This window comes from Nicotiana tabacum, chromosome 16 (genome assembly GCF_000715075.1).
Source record: "Nicotiana tabacum cultivar K326 chromosome 16, ASM71507v2, whole genome shotgun sequence".
Taxonomy (NCBI): domain Eukaryota; kingdom Viridiplantae; phylum Streptophyta; class Magnoliopsida; order Solanales; family Solanaceae; genus Nicotiana; species Nicotiana tabacum.
The window spans coordinates 53,320,349-53,342,935 of NC_134095.1; the positions used below are offsets into that span (position 1 = coordinate 53,320,349).

At 38.2% G+C, this 22,587-nt stretch overlaps 2 protein-coding genes across 4 annotated transcripts; one reads left to right on the forward strand and one right to left on the reverse strand.

Annotated features, from left to right (window-relative positions):
* The first annotated feature begins 790 nt into the window (after nt 1-790).
* On the forward strand, nt 791-4,218 carry LOC107767457 (co-chaperone protein p23-1). Of its 2 annotated transcripts, none has more exons than XM_016586462.2 (6): nt 791-949; nt 3,072-3,258; nt 3,373-3,532; nt 3,621-3,658; nt 3,753-3,804; nt 3,936-4,218. In XM_016586462.2, exons 1-6 carry the CDS (start codon nt 945-947, stop codon nt 4,046-4,048), a joined length of 555 nt encoding a protein of 184 aa, XP_016441948.1. In that variant the 5' UTR covers nt 791-944; the 3' UTR covers nt 4,049-4,218. The 2 variants fall into 2 exon arrangements, with proteins under 2 accessions (XP_016441948.1, XP_075088914.1); XM_075232813.1 differs by lacking the exon at nt 791-949 and adding an exon at nt 967-1,430.
* A 2,995-nt stretch (nt 4,219-7,213) lies between these two features.
* LOC107821637 (pentatricopeptide repeat-containing protein At4g17616) lies at nt 7,214-10,886 on the reverse strand. 2 transcript variants are annotated; one of them, XM_075232812.1, is made up of 2 exons: nt 10,665-10,886; nt 7,214-9,821 (listed from the first exon to the last, which is right to left on the reverse strand). In XM_075232812.1, exon 2 carries the CDS (start codon nt 9,726-9,728, stop codon nt 7,581-7,583), a length of 2,148 nt encoding a protein of 715 aa, XP_075088913.1. In that variant the 5' UTR covers nt 9,729-9,821; nt 10,665-10,886; the 3' UTR covers nt 7,214-7,580. The 2 variants fall into 2 exon arrangements, with proteins under 2 accessions (XP_075088913.1, XP_016503559.2); XM_016648073.2 differs by having other exon boundaries at nt 10,636-10,835.
* Between the last annotated feature and the right edge of the window lie 11,701 nt (nt 10,887-22,587).

Below are 22,587 nucleotides of genomic sequence, written 5' to 3' on the forward strand. Positions count from 1 at the left end.
AGTTTTTTTTCTTTCTCCTTTATATAATTGACCCTTTTTTTTTTTTTACACGTATTCATATATTAGATTGACATCAAGTCAATGTAAGGCATTTTAGATAAAAGTATGCGAAATCAAACAATTTCACACCTTGTCAGCGTCTTTGGATAATTTAGTCCAATATAATCCAAGCACTAATTATTCGAACTTTCGAAGTAACTTTGTTTCCTTCCTGGTCATGGGTGCCAGGAATGGACATAAGTAGTCGTGAGCCTAACCTACTACGAGGATGTACTCCAAATTTTAGCAAGAATCTTGAGGTACCATACTACCAGTACTGTTTGCGGAGAGATTTGAATAGGTGCAAGCATAAGTAGGTTCATTTGTATTTTACTCATGCAAGAAAAATAAACATTCAAATTGTATATTTTCTGCTTGACTTGTAAATGAAAAATGAGGCATAGTCAACAGAAAAAAATGATAAATATCTTTCATTTTCGACCTAAAAATTACGAATTTGAATCACCAAGGGAGTAAAGTGGAGGGGATATAAGGAGAAAAAAAGAGGTCTACCCAACCTTTTTTTTTTTCTCTGCAATAAAAGGGCTTTTACATGACAACTTAGGAGGCGCAAGAAAAATTACCTACATGTATTTACTTACAAAGTTCATCCGTTAAATAATTGAATCACAATGTCGTATACCTTATTGTATGGCATTCCTGTTAATTTTTCAAAAAAGAAAGAAAAAGGTTGAAAGTTTCGAAAAAAAAGAATAAATGCCTGAAATATAGCCTTTCACAAAATCCAGGCCCAGAAGCATCTAGACATTTCCAGTAGCGCCTTCCTTTTCCCCCACCATTATATATAACAAAACCAACTGCCATTTGTCTTTCTTCACGCAGTTGTACACACACGCATATCTCTATCAGTCGCTTAATTTTCCCCTCTGTAATATACTATAAACATGAGGTATGTTCTTCAATCTTCTACTCTTCCTTTGCGTTTTACGACATGTATTTATCTTCCTTCGTAGGGGACTATAATAATCTGTGTTTTTACAGCTTTTTATTCACACATTGCGTAAGACTCGTACATACTATAAGGTTTTGGGTGTTTTCAAGTTTTCTCTCGAAATCAAACCCTAGGATTTAGAGTTTTGTATTTGAACTTTAACGAAAAGGAATTTGTATCTGAATATTTTATGTTCCTCTTTTTTTTTTCCCTTCTATATTTCATTTATAATCTAGTCTGCTCGTCCCTTGAACTTGTGATTTACTAGAAACTAATCTATTCACTTGCTATTGGTAACTATTCTGTTTTTCTCCTTTTTTTTTTGAATTTAAATGATATAGATGTAGCAATTTATCTATCTCTTTGTTTTTTTTTTTTTTTTTTTCGTTTTGGGGATGGCCGAGATGAAGGAAGGGGAAAGGACGGTCTCTGGTGAGTGGTGAGTACTGAATATAGGATGCAATGTAGATATGGTATATCTGCTCTTGTTTTTGGAGAACAATTTCTATCTTACTGATTGATGAGATCACTTTAGGAACCATAAATGGCATAGGGAATTTTCTGGAGACGTAATTGCGCAGGCGTTCAACTGATTCTTGTAGAGATATGATAATGAACACATGCTCTGTGCGTCTCCGCCTGTGAAAAGTCAAATATTCTGCTTAAATAGTGGACACATGTAATAAATAAGAAAATACTGAAACCTATAGCCTTTTTGGGTGCTTGCTGCCATTCTTGCTCAATAATGTCTCCACTATTCAATAAATGAGTATTGATGCTTTGGCATCTGCACTATAGCCATGCACTATGTATCCCAAAGCAACACATTTCCTGGCCATTAGTGCTTTGAAGAATCCCTTCAAAATTTATTTAGGTTCTGGTCAATTGCTTTATAATGAGGTTGCAAGGGAATACTTGCTTAGCTTTTCTCTGTTTTCTTTTTGTTCCCTGTCATAGGATGTCAGCGTTATTGTTAGTTGTGTTCTTTTATGATGTTTATCTGAGTTTTTGTTAGTTATGAACTAAAAGTAACCAACTTAAGCGTCAAAATAAATCTAATCCTATTTTACTCAAGACACTATTTTGGTATCTATGTTCTAATTCCTTTAGATACCAACTTCTGAAGTAGAAGCCAACCTTTCACCATCAACAACAATAAACCCAGTGTAATCCCACAGACCTTTCGGCCTTTTATAAAATTTAAATAAGGATAATATCTTTATTTATTTTGAGAAACTTTCCATCTATGAGCGGTCTACCAAAAAGTATGAGCCACATTTTCCAAAGGTACCTAATGTTCTCATGGGTGCTCCAAAAGTTAACCAAAAACGAGATATTATTCCTCAAATGTTCATGGTTAGTCTCTATTCCTTCAAAACCTCCCTTATTTCTGTCCTTCCGTAGGATCACACTGAGGATCTGGGCGGCAACATTCCGTTCTTTGTGTTTCTCTACCTCCTTCAACTGCGTAGGCCGTAGTACATAATTCACTTGTCCAATATTGTCTACTATGCTCCAAAATTAGCGTATATAAGTTAAAACATGACACTATGGAGTATGGTGTTTCTCTACCTTCTATATCAAAGTTGAAGTTGCTCTATGGACTATGGAGTGTCTTAGTTTGTCTTTCACAGTAATCTATCATGGTTCTCTTGTGCACCCATCACAATGCTCATCAGTAGCTGTTCAAACATGAAATGCGGTGGAGTCTCCACCTTCATCTCATAGCTTTGGCCCTATGTCAAGTTGGTCTCTTATCGAACTGTTGCACCTCATTTATTTGTAATTGCATATGAAGAGCTTCATGTGGTGCTTGCTTGAATTTTTTTTTACTTCTGCATGTAATTAATATAGCAATTCGGGATCTACCATTATGTGCCATGCTCCAAGTTCTTATTCCCTACATATAGTGGGATAATCAGATAAAAATGACAAAGGAGACAATTATACATAGGATCATTTGTTCACTTACCTTCCTCAAAATTTCTTGTCTTGAAATATCATTTATGAGTTAATGAGTTCTCAGACTCATTTATTTAACTTGGTTGAGATCCATTTGTTTTCTGCTTCTCTATCTCAGCCGTCACCCTGCTGTCAAGTGGGCCCAGAGGTCCGACAAGCTGTTTATCACGGTGGAGTTGCCGGATGCCAAGAATGTGAAGCTGAAACTGGAACCAGAAGGAAAATTCTTCTTTTCTGCAACTGCAGGAGCTGATAATGTACCGTATGAAGTGGATCTCGATCTCTTTGATAAAATTAATGTTGATGTAAGTGAAGCTCCCTCAGTCCATATCTGCAAATTTTTGTGTGAGAATTAATGTTAATTTTACTGTAACAACTAAAATTAATAATGTTAATTTTACTAAAAAATGTTCATTCAGGAGAGCAAAACTAGTACTACTTCTAGAAGTATCGTTTATCTTGTGAAGAAGGCAGAAGACAAGTGGTGGAGCAGACTGATAAAGCAGGAAGGTGTACGTCCAGTGTTTTTGAAAGTTGACTGGGACAAATGGGTTGATGAAGATGAAGAGGACACTAAACGTTAGTATAAAGTCACTAGGAACATGCTTTACTGTTGATATTAATTATTTGGTATATATATTTGCTAACCATGATACTAATATTTCAGCTGGGACAGATATGGATTTTGGTGACATTGACTTCTCGGTAAGCAGCTTTAGAGATACTAATAGCCAGCAGTGGTTGTTTTCGTCTATATTTATGCTGAAGTTTTAACATGACCCCTTTATTATTCTCTCAGAAACTCAACATGGGAGGCGGTCCTAGTGATTTTGATGCTGATGTGCCTGAGGGTAAGTCAGCTTTGGTTACCCAGCAACAGTACCATCCCGATATGTTCAGCTTCAAATCTTCTGCTCTGGATTTGATTTGTCAGTTGTAAAATTTGTTTTGTTCTTATCTAATGTAAGACTTTTTTCTGCAGGAGACTATGACAGTGACACCGAGGAAGAAGAAGTGAGGGAGGAAGAAAATAGTGCACATAATGAACCTAAAGCAACAGTACCTCCAAGCACAGAACCCGAAGCAAAAGCTTAATGCGTTTGTAATATCTGAAAAGCGTTTTAGCTGCTTGAGTTTTACTGTAGTACTGTTAGTTATGGCTAGAGCAGTTGTGCAGGAATTGATGTCAGTTTATGCTATATTTTAAAGATCAGGTGTTCCCTGTTATTGACTTGTTATCATATAGCTCTTGTTATTTGGTTACAGATGATGGTTACAATCTTCTTGTCTGTGTGTCTTCTGAAGGATTTTGTTTCAAGGCGAAAATCATTTGTGGTTGAGATGCCCTAGTTGAATGAATCTTTGTGCATGTATGGCCTTAAGGATTTGCTTATTCCGGATGATTTGCAGGTCATTTGGCGACTTTATTCCAATCCGATTCCAAGCTTAGAGTGCTTGTACCCAAATGCAACATAGAATACGTCCTTTAGCATACTGATCACATTGCACTAGATTACTTGGTTCTTACGATTTCAATTTCTACAGTAGTTCAGCAATCCGCTGGTGTACCAAATTGAGCTGATGGTATACGTGATTAGTCGATTGAATGACTAGCAAAAAAATGTTTGCAAAAATTTGGATTGTTTGATTGACACGGGAACTGGGGAGTAGGGGTGGCGATTTGACCATTTAATCCGTCCAACTAGCCTAAAGATTAATGGGTTGGGTGACAAATATTTTAGCTCATGAGTCAATTTGGGTTGCGCCCAAGTTAACCCATTATTTTTTATAGCTCATTCTGAGTTTCTGACCCATTTAACAGCCCAAATATAACCCATGAAACTCACCCAAAACAAAGGATCTCAACCCAACTTATCTAGAAATTTACTTAGTTGCCCCAATTTTATTTATTTATTTATTTTTGTATTTTAAATTTTCTGTTCTTTTATTTTTCTACCCCATCCACCGACCCTACCCTTACCCCCTCCCCCGCAAAACCCCCCAAAAAATTTTACTTTTTTTTTTCTATTTTTAATTTTCCGTTCTTTTGTTTTTCTGCGCCACCTACCCTCTCCCTAACCCCCCTTCCCCGCGCAAAAATCCTAAAAAAATTTACTTTTTTTTGTATTTTCAATTTTCTGTTTTTTTATTTTTCTGCATCACTCACCCACCCTACCCCTACCTCTCACCCCCCAGCGCAAGCCCCTCAAAAAGAATTTATTTTTATTTTTATTTTATTATTTTCAATTTTTTTTTTATTTTTCTGCACCACCCACCCCCTTCCCCCGCGCGCGCAAAACCCCTTTTATTTTTTTTACCTTTTCTTTATAACTTCAATTTTTTATTTTCTGTTTTATATTTTTTCGTTTTTCTATACCATCCACCCACCCCAACCCTCACCCCCACCCATAAAATATTTGTCAACTTACATATTTTAAGGTAAAAGATTTTTTTTTTATGCAAGATGAGTATGATTCTAAAACATGGGTCAAGTTGGGCGGGTTGGGTTATGACCTATTGTTTAGCGCATCTTGATCCAACCCATCTTAACCCAAATACACTTTGAACTGGGTTGGGCAATGACCCATTTATTGACCTAACCCATTCAACCCAACTTGCCCAAATTCAACCCAAATCGTCCATTTGTCACCCCTACTGGGAGCTTGACTCCAGCTGAAGCCTGAAGGTGATAGTGGGAAACAATGAGCTAGATGTAGGGGACACTAAATTTTGATGAGTTTGGTCATAGCACAGCGTATCCTGTTTTTGTCTTAATTCTTTATCCTCTCTTTCAAAACAGTGAAATCTCATGAGCACGTGAAAAGAGAAATAGTGTGTTCTGCTTACAATTGGTTGGATAAGAAAATACAAGTCCAACAATATTTTGTGACAGGTACGCATAGAATGAAGCTTGCACTATTCTGAAAAACTAGCAACTTTCTCATACGAGAAATTGTAGCATTTTGTAGGTGAGGACTACGAGATCTGTTGTCTGTCTATTAGGATGAGGGCAGAAGTGGTTCAGTAGCATTAGGAATAATTTTTATCCCACCCTATCTTATATGCTTTCCCGGGACAATAAAATTGGTGCCTCTGGCAGAGAAATCTTAATATGAAACAGCTATTTTAAGATCAATTAATTTTTGGATACGTACTGATCAGTACAAATATTTTGTAATGGCAGTATAAATAATATTAGAATAGTGAAGCAATTTAGGTTTGGGTAATAAAATAAAAGAATAAATTTAATATGCTGAAATTTTCCAACAACACTAAGTAGTGAGTGTGGACAATCCATGAAATCGATTCTTAATTAGAAGGAAAAAAGTAAAGGAGATGGCCACGATTTGTTCTCTCGAATAAGATCACTGCATAAGATAATATGAAGAATAATTTCACATTCCTACTCCATATTACATAGAATTGGCTAAAGATAAAAGGATGCTAACTTTGACGCTTACAAGAAATGAAAAGAAGATAAAGTTACTATTTCTTTTTAACTTTTCCTATAGAAGAAAACAAAAATTATGAAATATTGTTGTGTCCCACCAACTTCATCTCCTAGTAATTTGGTCGAGTCCAAAAGAAGCTGAAAGGTTTTGGCAAGATTGAATTATATCAGAAGGTTTTGATAAGGTGGAATCGAAGAAAATAAGCTTTTTAACGGTAATGCTTATAGATATTATTGCTCTAAAAGTTCAGTTATATAAGCTAATTATTTTAATTAGCTATCAAATGATTTTATCAACGGACGGAATAATTCTTTGCTATTTATTACACTTTCATTCTTTGGGATACAAAAAAGGCATACGAACTTCATAACAATGAAAAAATCACCTAATGTTTTTTGCCTCGCTGGAATTTGAACCTCAAGGTTCTTATGAAGTACCCACTTCATTGACCACTAAGCCATACTCTTGGGTAAAATTTTTTGTTATCTTTATAGAACATATATTTACATTTTTGCAGGTTTTGAATATGCTAAGCTTGGATTAGACACTGGAGCAACGAATAATCTTCAATTGTCGAGCATGTTAGAATATCAGTTCCGACTCAAAGAGTTGGTCAAGACTGACAAGGAGCAGAAATTGTATCTGGAGTGCCAACCACAACACAGTTTCCCTATCCTTGAGATCTTATCTGCGGGGTTAAGTGGTTAAAGCAAATAAAGGATTTGGATATGAATTGCTTGATTATTTGTTCAAGCATCAAGTAGTCCTGAAAAAGAAAAGAAAGTAACTCCTACTTCTAATTATACAATTAGAGGGAATCTAAACCTTTCTATATTCACAAGTTCATAATTTGATATTCCTAACAAAGCAAAACTGAATTACAGAAGTCACAAATTCAACAATCCGCCACATGCTAAAGAGCATTGACCTATTAGATACAATAGCCAATGGTACAAGTGAAAAAGAAGATGTCTTTTCCTGGAAGCAATTTGACTTTAACTGAAATACATAATTTACAATGCAACTCTGACCTCATGGGGTAGGGTACATCACTTCTCAGGTAGACGAAATGGAGAGAAGCCTGCCAAAATTTGGCAAATGATAACTCAATATCTTCTCGGCTCTTTTTTGTTCCCCAATGTGCAAGAAGAATATTATTTGATACCTAAAACAATTTAATCCAGGCCAACCCACTTCCTAAAGTGCCTCACATGCTCAATCCTCTGAATTTGTACGTCATTTGTAGCATCAGATACTTTCATCCTTCGGTAAAGACCCTTGTGATACTTCAAGAACTCACGTCTATACATCCACTTGTCCAAATACATACCATTCTCCTTCATAAAATCAATAACCTCCATCATCCTTTGAAAATAACCACCTCGAAGAAAATTCAACAGCAAGAACTCGTATAAATCCCTGGTATTCAGCTTATTACGACTGTCCATGATCCTTTTAATATCTCCCCATAAGATTGTAATTTCACGATACATACCTAAAGAAGAATACCCATTAAGTAGATTCATGAAAGTTGACTCTGTAGGATGGATCTTCATTGCCTGCATTTTTCGGTAAGCCCTTATGGCGTCTTCGACCATGTGAGCCTTCATAAAGAAGTAGATAGAAGAATTTAATTCATGCATCATAAAAGAAGCCTCGTTTTCTTCTCCCCTCATTTCTTCAACAATATGGTAAGCCAACTCCCCTTTAGCCATGGAGCCTAATTCTTTCAACTTTGCGATGTTTTTATCTTCCAGTTTACACATAGATGCAGGAGTTAACAACGGATCAGATGCATTTATGACAACACCTGATTTTCTTAATTGCTTTAGTAGTGCCTCTGCCTCCCTTAGCTTATTTTTACTGCGATATGCAGTCAACAGAGACATGTATGAACTAGTGCCTAGCCGACTTCCTTCAGAATCCAAATCATCCAAAATATCATGAGCAGTTTCGAGCCACTCCATGCAAATGCAAGCAGCAACCACATCAGAGCACATTCTGCTGGATTCAAATAAGCCTTTCCTCTGGATATTGCAGAGAAGCTTTGACAGCTCATTAATTCTCCCATCCCTCTTGTACCGTACGATAAGCCTGGCCAACGCTTTGTTGCTAAGGATAAGTTTCCCATTCTTATACATAACAAACGCCTGATTATGTCCCACATTGAAAACAGACTCCCTTGATAATGAATGAGGAAAAATTCGTAGTTTGAATCCCATCCTTAGATTATCGGAGCCGATAGAAACAAGGCACGGTTTAGGTGGTTGTGCCTCATCTCCATGCATGTGATGAGACTCTTGAAATCTATAAATATCCAGTACAAGATCAGAAGCAGCATCTATATCATTAAACTTGAAATGCAAACTCAGGAGATTTTCATAGAATTGCCGATAGTGGGGGACCAATGTTGCTGAAACCTGATCTATATGCTCCTTAAATTTCTTCAATTCGTCTCGCATACCATTCATCTCATGAATCAAAGAAATAACTGAAATAGTATGAGCATCAGCTGCCACTCCAACTTGAGCCATTAACTCAATAATCTGATGGCCTTTACTGGATGATCCAAATCTTGCACAAGCATCAAGAACAAGATTAAAAACAAGTGTATCATTCTTATTAATCTCTAAGTAAGCTGACTTCTTTGTGGTTAATTGTTGAGAGCTACCATAAATCTCGATCAAAATATTCGATGACAGAATCATTCCACCCTCGGTCTTCACCATGTGAAATATTATCATCCCTAGCATGTCAATTGGTGGGAGAATTCTTTTATCCAACATCAGCCTGAGAATTGATGATGCTCGAATGGGCATTTGAGCTCTAGCCAACGATAGGCAGAGCTTGGTCATTAACTCTGTACGTAGTAACTCCCTTTTCTCTTTCAAAATAGAATCTACCATATTGTATGCCTTTCGGAGCCACCTAGAATCAGATGAGTACGACAACTCAGTGAGCAGCCTACCTACAAGAGAGGGGTCAGGAAAACCATAAAGACGTTTAAAATCCTTATAGGTTTCCCAAGCCTCCTCCAAGTTGTGATTCTTCAATGCACTTTCAAGCTTTCCCAGCAAAACAATGTCAGATGACACACCCCAAGATAACGTCTCTGGCTCTCTACTTGAACAGAACTGCCGAGGAAACAGCTCACCTCTAGGTTTAGAGTTTTCATATGAAATCGAGGACTTTGTTCTCGAGAAGACAGTACACCTTCTGTTGCAGGTCAATCTACAGGCATTTGAAGCCACATCAACAAAGGAAGAGTAGCTTTTCCTGAAAATGGAGCAAACTGCAATAGCTTTTCTCAAGGGGCATGCCATGAAGGAACACCATCCAGAAAATCACGAATAAAAGAATTATGACATCGTATCCTGGAAATATACCGATCAAAATAGACCACTCTATACCACAATCTGCACAGGCAAACCCAGAAATACCAATAAATAAGGAATAGAGTGTGATAGCCACAAACCTACATTTGCCACTAAAGTATACAACAGAAACCAGAAACTACTCCAATTGCATGATTCTATCCAATTAATAAATAAAGAATCATGTTCAAACTTCAAAGTAGCAGTGATCGCAGCTAGTGCAACGATTTCAACATTAAACTCATCCATTTGACCTTACATACATTTGAAACATGTGCGACCAAAAAAAATAATCCACAGAGAAGCGTGCAAAGAACTATGTTTTTAACTACTGCAACTCATTCTTAATTTAATTTAAGATATTTTGGCTTAGTAATAATCTAGTTTTCTAACTAACTGCTAGTACAACAGCAACTAAACCTCGGTCAGAAACAAGTAGCGGACAGCTATATAGAACCCACTAATTTCTAACATAACCAAACAAAATCGAAGTTTCCTTGCATACTAACCTTTAACTCAAAAACTGTAGTGATGGAAGTTGGATTTTATGGATATTAATATAACAAGTTTCTCTGACAAACAAACCTTAGATATATGAACTGAGTAGAATTTTTAAGGTATTTAATATTAATTGATTTGAGATGATTGGAAATTGAAATTGGTAGTCCATAAGAATAGAGGAACACATTTGCAAGCTCACAACATTATAACAAGTGCTGAAAATGCTATAGGAGAGGTTTTCAGAAAATAATGAGAAATTCAGAGAGAATAATTACACAGTGCATTGCAGCACAGTTCACAATTAGTATTTCAGCTTAAAAATCGATTTCGAAAAGGGATTAGGGTTTATATCTACCGAAAAGAGAGTGCGACAAGGAAACTAACAACTCAAGTTCGCCGGAGAATGTTCGAACGCAGGTCGCCGGAGAAACAGCGGTTATTCGAAATGTGTTTCGGGTCTCCGTTTATTGTGTTTTTCTACTTCGCCGGCCAAAATTTGGACGAATTGCACAAATAGCCCTTTTTAGGATTACTATTCAAGAAATACCTGAAATTTAGTAAGTTTCTATATTTTATCCGCCTTAAAATTAAATTTCAAACCATTATATTAGAAATTTCAACGCAACAAGCTTAAATTCGTTGGTCTTTGGCAAAGTCTAACTTAAACTAAAAAATCTCAAGTTTTGAGGTTGACAGAAATCAATATGTTTTAAATAGAAGTACTAAAAGCGGCTCTTAGTGCCATTTCAATTTGAACTTTCATACAAATAGGCTGAAATGATTTTTCATCCCTTTTTTACTTTTAATTTTTTAGTTGGAAAACTATCCAGTATGACATAACCTAGTTCTACATTCTATAAGGAGCACCACCTTAAAATTTATATGAAATCTTGTTTAATTTTTAAACTTTATTTCCTGATTAATTAAAGGAAAGAGTAGACAAACTAGAAGATGAATTGTTTTCTTATGATGGAGAAAGCAAGCTACAGTATTTTGACCACAGTTAGGGCGGATCTATATAGGGGCAGCTCGATATATTTTGTGGCCTAAAGTCAAATATTAATATGAGGTCTTCTTTTATAATTTCTATCTTAATTCAATATTTTTTTAAATAAATAAAAAAAAAGAAGAATTAACTCAAATAGTCACCAACCTAATCTCTTAAACTAAAACTAGCTGGCGGACATATATAAAATTTATATATAAATATATGTATAATTATGTATAGTTAATGTATAATCTATTTACATCGGCAAGAAAAAGTCCTTCAATTAGTAACTATTATTAAAAAATGAGGCCCTCAAAAATTGGAGGCCTAAAGCACTTGCCTCAGTGGCTTGTGCATTAGAGCCGGCCCTGGATCTATATAGAGCAGAAAGGGTGATATGCCACTTGCACGCTCGAATAAAAATTTCAGGAATACAATACTATACGCTCGATTTTTTTTTTTCAAAGTATACAATACTATCTTGATGAAAAACGACATATATATTGTTTGACTCAAAAGATATTAAAACCTTTTTGAACAAATCAATCAATGATGAAGGGGTAAATCGTAGTCAAACTTAATTGATACCAGTTCGAAAGATTGAGTAATAATGATTGAACATAGACGAAAGGAATGTCATTGATCTTATTAAGATTATACACTGCCTATTTCATCCGTAGATGGGGAAGAAAGATTACAATTGTTTTTCCCTTTCGGGATACAAGAATGGAGCTTTTTCCTACTCTTTCTTCTATGAGAAAGTCTTCTTCCACCCCCCCTTTCGTAAGCTTACCTGAGCTTATATATATAGTCGAAACCCTTTTAATCCTGCCGTGACTTGGCGTGTCTGGGTCAGTGGAGATTTCTGGTCGTGGCTAGGCATTACTCTCTTCAATGTGTCAGATGTCTTAGAGGAGAAATGAAGTTAACTCTATTGACTTCTACTGCCCGGTTGCAAATTATGGGGTCGTGGTCAACCTGGTCGAGGTGGTCAGATTTTGACCAATACAGTTAGTCCCTCCGTTCGACGGGGTCGTCCTTTGTCGGGCTCGACGGACGAAACACGTTTGCAACGTGGTCGAGAGGAATCTGACCCCTCATTCTATTCCTTAGTCGCGCTCTGCGCATTTTTGGTGGTGTAGGGGTGCTTTTTCGGTACTCATGTACCGTTACGATGGTTTCAGAATCGAAACGCCGATTGGCAAATGAAGCGTTACTTCGTGCACGCCATCATTATAACACATGTTTCTGAGGAACTGAAAAGTTTCGTATCCCATCGGATTCAAATGGCGACTCTTGGGTTTCGTGGTCGGGGAATTTGTGTCTCTTATAAATAGGGAAACTTTGTCATTTGCTTCATACGCTTCATCATTTGTTTGAGAGAGTTCTCCAGATATCGCTTTTTTTGATACTTCAAGTTCTTGCTTACTTTCTTGCTCACTGCAACCCTTAATCGTTTCTTCGTATCACTTCTTTCGGAAAGTTTTTTGCTAAAAATGGCCGGCGATTCTTCCCGTGATAATATTCCTGCCGCTGATCCGATAACCGAGAGTCCCATTCAGGCCATCGGGGAAGTGGATGCGGTAGAGGATGAAGAGATTCCCTCGGTAGATAAATTCTGCCTCGCCTAGGGAAGGACGAGACCGACTTTAGTATCGGTGGTGGAACGGATCCGGAAGACATTGCCTCTGTTATAAGGGAGATGGGAATTGATTGAGGGAACGGTGGGGAATCCCTAGTTTTGTCGAGATACGGCCGGCGGAGAGGAACTACAGAGTTCAATTCGACCGTCCCGTATTTTGTGTGTTCTACGCCTAACCCTTCATTGTAGGGTACACCCTGCCCCTTCCCATGCTGGTGGTGGACTTCTGCCGCTACTATGAGATGTGCCCTGCTTAGCTTTCTCCTTATTTATACAAGTTGTTTCTCATGCTACTCAAATATGCGGAGCTTGCCGGTCGTGAGGTCACTCTGGACCATATACTTAGCCTTTTTGCTCCTCAATTAATTCGAGGTACGATGATTCACGCGCGTCCTCGGGGATCAAAGGTCTGGTGGTGAAGATGGATGATAGAACCAATCGTCGTTTCTATGAAAATTTCTTCTACATGCGGACCGAGCATATTGTGGCGGACCCGACGGGATTCCTCGAGAGATGGAATTTTGCACGTAAGTTTGCGTCTTTGACTAATAGAGTGTTTGATTATTGTTTTGTGGATACTAAACTGCTTTATTGTTATGTTGCTGAGAATTGTAGCTAAGAAATTGCCCCCGCCGCCTGTTGAAGGGATTCGTGAATGGGTGGAGGCCATTCTTCCCCACACAGTGGGGGTTCGTACCTGGTCGACTTTTCATGAGAGGTTTGGACGTATGCCTCTTGCAGGTGAGGTGACGTTCTTATTTACTGTTTCCTTTCTTCATCGTTTTTTGTTTCACCTCTTATACATTGTTTGTCGTTGTCAGGGAGGGTGCAGAGAGTCAGGGCCCCTCAACTAGCCTTTCGCCAGCCGGCCGCATCCGCTCATCTTGTCGTGGTACCTGCTGCACGCCCTTCGTCGGGGGCTGCTTCGGTCGAATCTGCGGCCTTGGTTACTCCAGCAAGGGCTGCCTCTCAGGACGAGGTCATGTCACACCTCCTTTTTACCTGCGCCACTACAAAGGGGCGCAGAGAGAGTTTTTCCAATTAAAGGACAATCGAAACGGGACTTTATTTAAAGATTCAGAGTCGCCACTTGAGAGATTTATGGTGTCCCAAGTCACCGGTTGAATCCCGAATCGAGGAAAATATTGACCCTGTTTAACAGTCTGCGCACCAAAAATCCGGATAAAGAATTTTGTTAACCCGGGAGAAGGTGTTAGGCATTCCCGAGTTCCGTGATTCTAGCACGGTCGCTCAACTGTCATATTCGGCTTGATTATCTGATTTTATACAATTATGAACCTATGTGCAAATTTTAACTGTTTACCGTTTTTGTTATTATTTATTCAAAGAATTGCAACGTCGTGAGAATGCATCTCGAATTGCGCCACATAAATGTACCCGCAATTTTCGATGCGTTCCAACTTCGTTGAGATTTGGATTTGGGTCACATAAATGTGCACCCGAGTTTAGGAAGATAACATTATTAAATACGTGCCTAAAGATACTAACGCGTTGTTATTTTGAGAAAAATCGTAAAGTTTGCTATGCGGCCTGTCTCGAAATCTAAGCATTCGAAATAACTGTTCGTTGAGGGCCCCGCAGTTTGTGTATTCTTGTTTGTCGAGGCTCGTCTCATTCAATATTTTATTTAAAGGAATTTACAACGTCATGGACATGCATTTCGAACCACATCACAATCAATGTACCCGTGATTAGCAACACATTTCGACTCCGTTGAGATTTGGATTTGGGTCACATAAATGTGCACCCAAGTTTATGAAAATAACTTTATTAAAACATCGCCCTAAAAAGCCACTACACGTTTTTAACTTTGCGCAGCCATGGAAAATTCACTAGATGATACACCTTGATTTCTAAAGGATTAAAGTTAATTAAGGGAGAGCCATAATTGTTGGCCTGGCTAATATGGCACATCTCAAACCAATTGAAAGAGTCTGATTAATTAAGGTGAGCTTAAAGGAATCCTAATTATTTTTAGGCTAATGTTCATACTAACTTAATAAGTATTGGGTTTGTGTTAAATTGAAGCTAAGCGTTCAGCTGAAATGGCATTGGGCTGGCAGCTGGCCCAAATGAGTTGCAAGGCTATACATTCCTTATTTCATAATGGCCTTATGGCTTAAACAATTATCGAAATGGTCCATTAACAGAATAATTCAGAACCAATATCAGCACAACCAAACAAATATTATATGACGTCATTCAAAATCTCAAGTTCGTTCGCCTCTGTTTTCGTCGCTTTAGACATAAGCCCTTTTTTATAACAATAACAAACTAGTATTCAAGCATGAAGAAATGAGTTGTTATATTTCCTTTTAATGAATTTTGTTGCCCGGACTCCTGGAAAGAACATGGTATAGACATAAAAAAAATAATAGAGTGTACCCTTTGTCAATTAGCAGTAAACAATAAATCACAAACATATTTCAATCAGTCACCAAGGTGGAGCCATAATAGGAATCAAACTTCCAACTAATCCAGAAGGCCAATAAAACTTTATAACAATTGAGTTCTACCTTAAGCCTACCAACAAACAAATACGCTAACCAATGGCTGAATACGTTCTAGTGCCAACAATCACAAAATCATCCTTTAAGTAAGCTTACTCCTAAAATACTGGTGCAACAGTTATAACCACAAACTCTAGCTCAAATCATGTTTAGGTAAGGCACACTGACAACCTAGTAGCTCAAAGTTATAAACTAATAGCATATCAACATGAGCCTAGCAGTTCAAATTTGTAAATTAAAAGCATGTCAACATGAACATAGCAGTTTAGTTAGCTCTTAATTACAATCCGTATGTCTCCATTGTTCACATAATACAAAACACATAGCCAATCTTGACTAGGTATAACCAACTAACAATTCATCCAATTATAAACAACAGACAGCCTACTAATGAACACAAATCTATGAATATTTCCATTTTTTGTGAACCTCAAAGAACTACATCAAAGGAGTTCGAAGCATGCACCTGGTATTGTCAATACAAGAAGAAGAAGAAGAGAGTCAGCAGCAGCAGCAGTAGTAGCAAACAGAAATGGCAACAAGCAGTGTAGCCACAAATAGCCAACAACTATATACTTCCCCAAGTATAGAGCAGAAGTAAAAGGAAGAAAGTTTTTCCTAATTTCAGATCCTAAACCAGACAAATAATGAAAATAGCTATTCTTTTTTCAATTTTTTCCAACTTTCAGAATTCAGTCCCCCTCCTACAGACCTCCTTCTACCCTCTTATACAGACCTGCCCTCCTTTCCCCTTACTGCCTTGCCCCCCTTTTCACTAAAAATCTGAATTATTCCACTTTAAATCCCACTAAGGAAAACTTTTCCTTATTTTCAGCCCCCCATTCTCTTTTGTTCCCCATTAGTGTATTAATTTAAAGATACTAATATCCCACTAACAAAACACTAACATTAAAATATTATCCTAACTGTTTCATTCCCAAATTACCCCTGAAACCCCTTAATATTACTGCCCCTAATACAATTATTCAACTGTATTAAAACCTTTAATTCTGAAATCTGTTCCAACTAACAAAGATTTGAAACTAAACCTGACTAACAGCTAAAACCAAACTTATTGATAGCTAAATTGAAGCTAAGGTTGAATTCCATTTGAAACAAATGAACTGAATTTAAATCACCACACAGAACTCAACAGAATCAGTTAAAATGAAATTGACAATTGAATCAAAATGCACATGAATGCAGGTAACATGAATGCAGGTAACATGAATGCAGGTTCATTGTCAGCCTATTGACAATGCCCAGAAGCTAAGTGTCCATACGCAACAACCATTTGACGAGCTTATTGGTTTACAAACAAGAAAGAATTAATCGAGGAGAACTAATTAACCGATTACCTACAACAATTGATAACAATCAATCTAAAAATAGATAATCAGGCAATTTCAATCGGCATTGACAAGAACAGAGGTTTAAAACAACTAATCAACGAACTTATTCGAATCGATTACACAGCCTATAACTATACACAACAAAGAACATAAACAAAATCGACCAAATAAAGAGGTCTGATGGAGAAGGAAATAACAATTGACAAAACTGAAAAATTAATAAAACCATACTAAACACATAAACAGACACTTAAAATATCAGAAAAATAGAATAAAAGAAAAAAGGAAAAATACCTTAGATAGAACAAAGAACAGACGGACTTGATCGACTCGAATTTGAACTTCTTTTGAGGTCAAACGGACCTTAATCGAGTGTTCTCAACTGAGAACACTTCGACTAAGGTCAGTTAAACACTCAAAACCTCTTAAAAATTCGGGTAGAAACCAGTTTTGGTTTTTCTAGGGTTCTGTTTCTTTCGATTTGGGCTTCGAGTGTTTCTAGCCAGATTCGAACGGGACCAAAGTTATTTATGGTATGAGGGAGGTCTGGGGGTTTCCTGGTATGAATTTGGGGTTGGTTGGTATAGGTTTCCGTTTGGCTCGAATCTTCAAATGAAGATTCGAGAAGATGGGGGAAGATTCGAACCAAACGAGTAACATATTTGGAATGGGGGTGGTCAGATGGTCTTATGGTGTTAAGGTGGTGGTCGACGACGTTGATGCCGCCGGGTTTCAGGCGACGGGGTAAGGTGGCGGCTAGGGTTAGCCCTAGTTCGTCTCTGAGTTGAGACGATGAACAGTGAAGAATAGGGGGGGTGTTTGGTTTGGGGGGCTGGGGTAGGTATTAGGCTTATATAGTGGAGGGGGGATTGATCTTGGCCGTTGGATCAAGCACGATCAACGGCCTGGATAAACTCACTTAACTGAATGATGTCGTTCGATTTAAGTTGGGGAATGGGTTGGCCCGGGGTGAAGTGGATCGGGTCGTGGGGAGGCCTTGAGGCCGTTGGATCAAAGAAAATGGATGGCTCGGATTAAACACTTGAAACGGTGTCGTTTCAGACCAAGCCAGGGCTGCACTGGACTGTTTGATCTGTTCGATCAGCGACTCGGATTGAAGACGCCTAAACGGCGTCGTTTAGGCTATCTGAGAGATCAAGCATAATGGACTGGGTCATTGCATTGCATTTTGGGCCTGATTTTGGCCTGACCCAGTCCGACTCAGCCAATTATTTTAACTCTTTTCTTTTCCTTCTTTTAATTAACAATTAACAACAACTCTAGAAATAAATTGTAAAACAAAATTGATCTACAAAAATATTAATTAACCCTTAACAACAAACAACACACAAGTTAAAACATTTAATTAAAAATAAAATCACACAATGGCACATTTAAATGACAAAATTACAACAATTACATATTTTTTGTGATTTTCCTTCTTTTAAAATCAAATTATGGTTTAATTAATTCCTAATTGTAAGAAATAAAAATCCTAAGTGCACATGCCACATATTTTTTATTATTTTAATTAATTATAACAGGATAAACATTCACAGACAAAAACACAAATAATTATCCAAAAATGCCACGCAAATCCTAAAAATTGTACACCAAGAAAATTTTATTTTATTTTTTGATTTCTTTTGGAGTAGTTTTCGTGAAGCAAAAATCACGTGCTCACAGCTGCCCCTCTTTGTCCGAAAACACAAAGAGTTTTCGTGCAAAGATAAAGTGAGCGGATACGAGCAATTTTTGCCCGTTGGAATACTCCGTGTGAAGCATTTTTTTGAAAAGGTTTAACCGAACCTTTGCTTCAAAGGTTTCCTACATATCTCTGGCTAAAAGGGAATCAGGTTAATGTAGTTCGGGAAGTTTTGGTAGCTGGGACTACCATGGGACTGCAATTTTGTTGTTACTACTGCTGCATGTTGTTACTACTGCTTACCGATCTCCTTGTTACACTGTGCTCAAAAGAAAACAAGAGGCTAGAATAAACTAGGAATTACAAAATCTTATCTATCTTCCACTCGCTCTGGTTGCCTTGCTTTCTTATCGGCTTGTGTTTCCTCTGGTGCTTTTCTTCCGAAAACTGCTGGGGATGACACTGGCCTTTTCCTTTTCTGAACACAAGTTTTATCATTTCGTTCTGTCTGCTGGGGACAGTGCTTCCTACATTAAAGCTTGTTATGCTGGGGATTTTTGTTGTAACCCTCCGCATTACTGACTTCTGATTTGATCTTGAAGTGTATTCCTCTGTTCTGCAGGCGGGCTCCTGACTCCAACTTGACTTTTGAAAGATGACACAACCTCCATTCTCCAGGCGGGCTCCTGACTTCAACAGTAATTCAAAAATATAACAACCTCCATTCTACAGGCGGGCTCCTGACTTCTTCAACAATTTAAAAATATAACAACCTCCGTTCTACAGGCGGGCTCCTGACTTCTTCAACTTAAAATTTTACAACCTCCATTTTATAGGCGGGCTCCTGACTCCAACTTAAAATTTAACAACCTCCATTCTCCAGGCGGGCTCCTGACTCCTTCAACTTTTAAAATAAACAACCTCCGTTCTACAGGCGGGCTCCTGACTCCAACTTAAAATTTAACAACCTCCATTCTCCAGGCGGGCTCCTGACTCCAACTTAAAATTTAACAACCTCCATTCTCCAGGCGGGCTCCTGACTCCTTCAACTTTTAAAATAAACAACCTCCGTTCTACAGGCAGGCTCCTGACTCCAACTTAAAATTTAACAACCTCCATTCTACAGGCGGGCTCCTGACTTCTCCAACTTAAAATATAACAACCTTCATTCTACAGGTGGGCTCCTGCCTCCAACTTAAAATTTAACAACCTCCATTCTCCAAGCGGGCTCCTGACTCCAACTTAAAATTTATCAACCTCCATTCTACAGGCGGGCTCCTGACTTCTCCAACTTAAAATATAACAACCTCCGTTCTACAGGCGGGCTCCTGACTCCTTCAACTTTTAAATTAAACAACCTCCGTTCTACAGGCGGGCTCCTGACTCCAACTTAAAATTTAACAACCTCCATTCTCCAGGCGGGCTCCTGACTCCAACTTAAAATTTAACAACCTCCATTCTCCAGGAGGGCTCCTGACTCCTTCAACTTTTAAAATAAACAACCTCTGTTCTACAGGCGGGCTCCTGACTCCGACTTAAATTTAACAACCTCCATTCTCCAGGCGGGCTCCTGACTTCTTCAGCAATTACTTCCCTTAAACTGGTGTTATCACTTCTCTGAAACCTGCCGGGGATAATACTGCTGGGGAATTATCTTCCTTCTTTAAGACTAGTTACTTTCCTCCTTTTAACAATGGTGGGGATGATACTGATTCAAAGACCACTACCCTTAAAACTTGGGTTATCTTGCTTTTTCCAAGATTGCTTTCTTTAAAACTTGTATTGTCTTCTCCCGTGAACTGCTGGGGATTCCACTTCCTTCAAAACTTGTGTTATCTTCCATCTTTCCCAAGTGGGTATCTGATTTAAAGAAAATTTTCGCAATGAGAGAAAATTTTCTGCCCCAGTTTGATAATCTTCTTTGTGGCCATGTCTTCCCGCTGTCGATAACATTTCATTTCCCTGCTTTAAATCAAAGAAAAATTTGTTAGTTTAAAACGTGGTGAGTGGTCGTGCCACTCCTGCTGGGGATGGTTTTTCCTTTTCCCTTTCAATGCTTTACGTTTTATTACAAAACTTGCTGGGGATGATATTATTCGCTGGGGATGATATTCCTGCTGGGGATGGTTTTTCTTTTCTCCTCCTTCCCTGCTCTGTGCTGTCCGACCATCGCGGAACTTGGTCGATAATCTGTCGGAGTTGTTCCTGCATCTCGCAAATCTTCTGGGGATCCTCATAACCTTTTAACGGTTGCTTTTTGTTTTTCTCCACAGATTTAGACCCATTCATCATTTGGTCTTGCGACAAACTTCTTTTCGCTTTGTCGCCTTATCTTTGGTCTGTCCTATTCGCATTTTGCTTTGCACCATTTTGGCAACTGGTAGTAAGCTCTGAAAATCCTTTTCAAAACAAACTGCTGAGGAGGTAAAGTCTTTAAACCAAGAAATGAAAAAGTGATGATTTCAAAAGATAGAAAAAGAAGAAGTCTTTCTGAATGAATGTTGGGGAGAAGAAAAATGAAAAGGACTTATCTTAATGAAATAACCGATCCCAACGATCATGTCGTGTATTCCGGATTAATCAACCCAGTCTATTTGTATCAATCAATCTTTCTGGTGGCCTCATTTCGCTGGGGGATATGTAGGCGCCCAACTCTTTTTGCCAAATCGACACTTTTGCATTGCTTGATGCCTCGACGGATCCTTTCCGCCAATCTTATCTTGTCGCCTCATAGTGCCCTTTGAGGGATTTTCACTAATAAGACTCTCTCATTTCTCTCAACTCCCGTTGCCTTATGGTGCATGTGAAGGTTTTCACCGATAAGACTCTCTCATTTTATTTCTCTCAACTCCCGTCGCCTTATGGTGCCTGTGAAGGTTTTCACCGATAAGACTCTCTCATTTTATTTTAATTTTTCAGCTGGGGATTGGAGTGTTGTTGATACGACTCTCTCTGCTGGGGATTCTTCCGGCTATTAATTCATTTCCAATTTATGATCCTCCTCTCTGCTGGGGATCAGAGTGTTATTCCTGACTTCAATTTGCCAGCCTGGGCACTTCTCGGAGGCTGATCGGGAGGTCTTTTTTGGATATCAATATGGGTTTTTGTATATGGCTAAAAGAAAAGGGGTATCAAAAGGTTCAAAATAATTTTGATGGGTAAAACATTACACCTCTTGGAATCAAACTTCCTCCGCAAAATTACAAACACAACTTCTACCCCAGTTTCTTGCTTGGATATTTTTATTTTTTTGTTATGCTATGACCGAGCCGTGAGGCGCCTACGTATCCTCTTTGAGGAATCAGGTCGAACGTAGTTCCCACTTCCTTTGTTTTTCTTGTGACTTTTCTTTTGTCTTTATTATCGTTATTTTTTCTTCTCTTTTTCTTTCATTTTCATTACTGATTCCAAAAGAGGGGTATAAAAGAATAAATAAGGCTCAAAAGGGGAAGCAAAGGTTAAAGTGTTTGGATAGAAGAAAGAATTGCCTCCGTCATTTCATTCTCCGATAAATGCCAAGTACAAACAAACGACAATTACAATTAAAAGAAATTATTCATAATATCTCTTAACTGCATCAGAATTGATAGCCATGTCGAAGCATTTCCCTTCGATATCTGTTAAACATAAAGCGCCATTGGACAACACTCTGGTTACAACGAATGGCCCTTGCCAATTCGGGGCGAACTTGCCCTTTGCCTCAGCCTGATGTGGGAGGATGCGTTTCAGCACTTGCTGGCCCACTTCAAACTTCCGGGGACACACCTTTTTGTTGTACGCTCTTGCCATTCTCTTTTGATATAACTGGCCATGACACACGGCTGCCAATCTCTTTTCATCAATCAAGTTCAACTGCTCCAAACGGGTTTTGACCCACTCGCCATCATCAATCTCAGCTTTAGTGACAATCCGAAGGGATGAAATTTCAACTTCCGCCGGTATTACTGCTTCAGTTCCATATACCAACAAATAAGGAGTTGCCCCTACTGAAGTACGAGCAGTAGTGAGATAACCTAACAATGCAAATGGTAATTTTTCATGCCATTGTCTGGATCCTTCTACCATCTTCCTCAGTATCTTCTTGATGTTCTTGTTGGCTGCCTCAACTGCTCCATTCGCCTTGGGACGATATGGTGTGGAATTACGGTG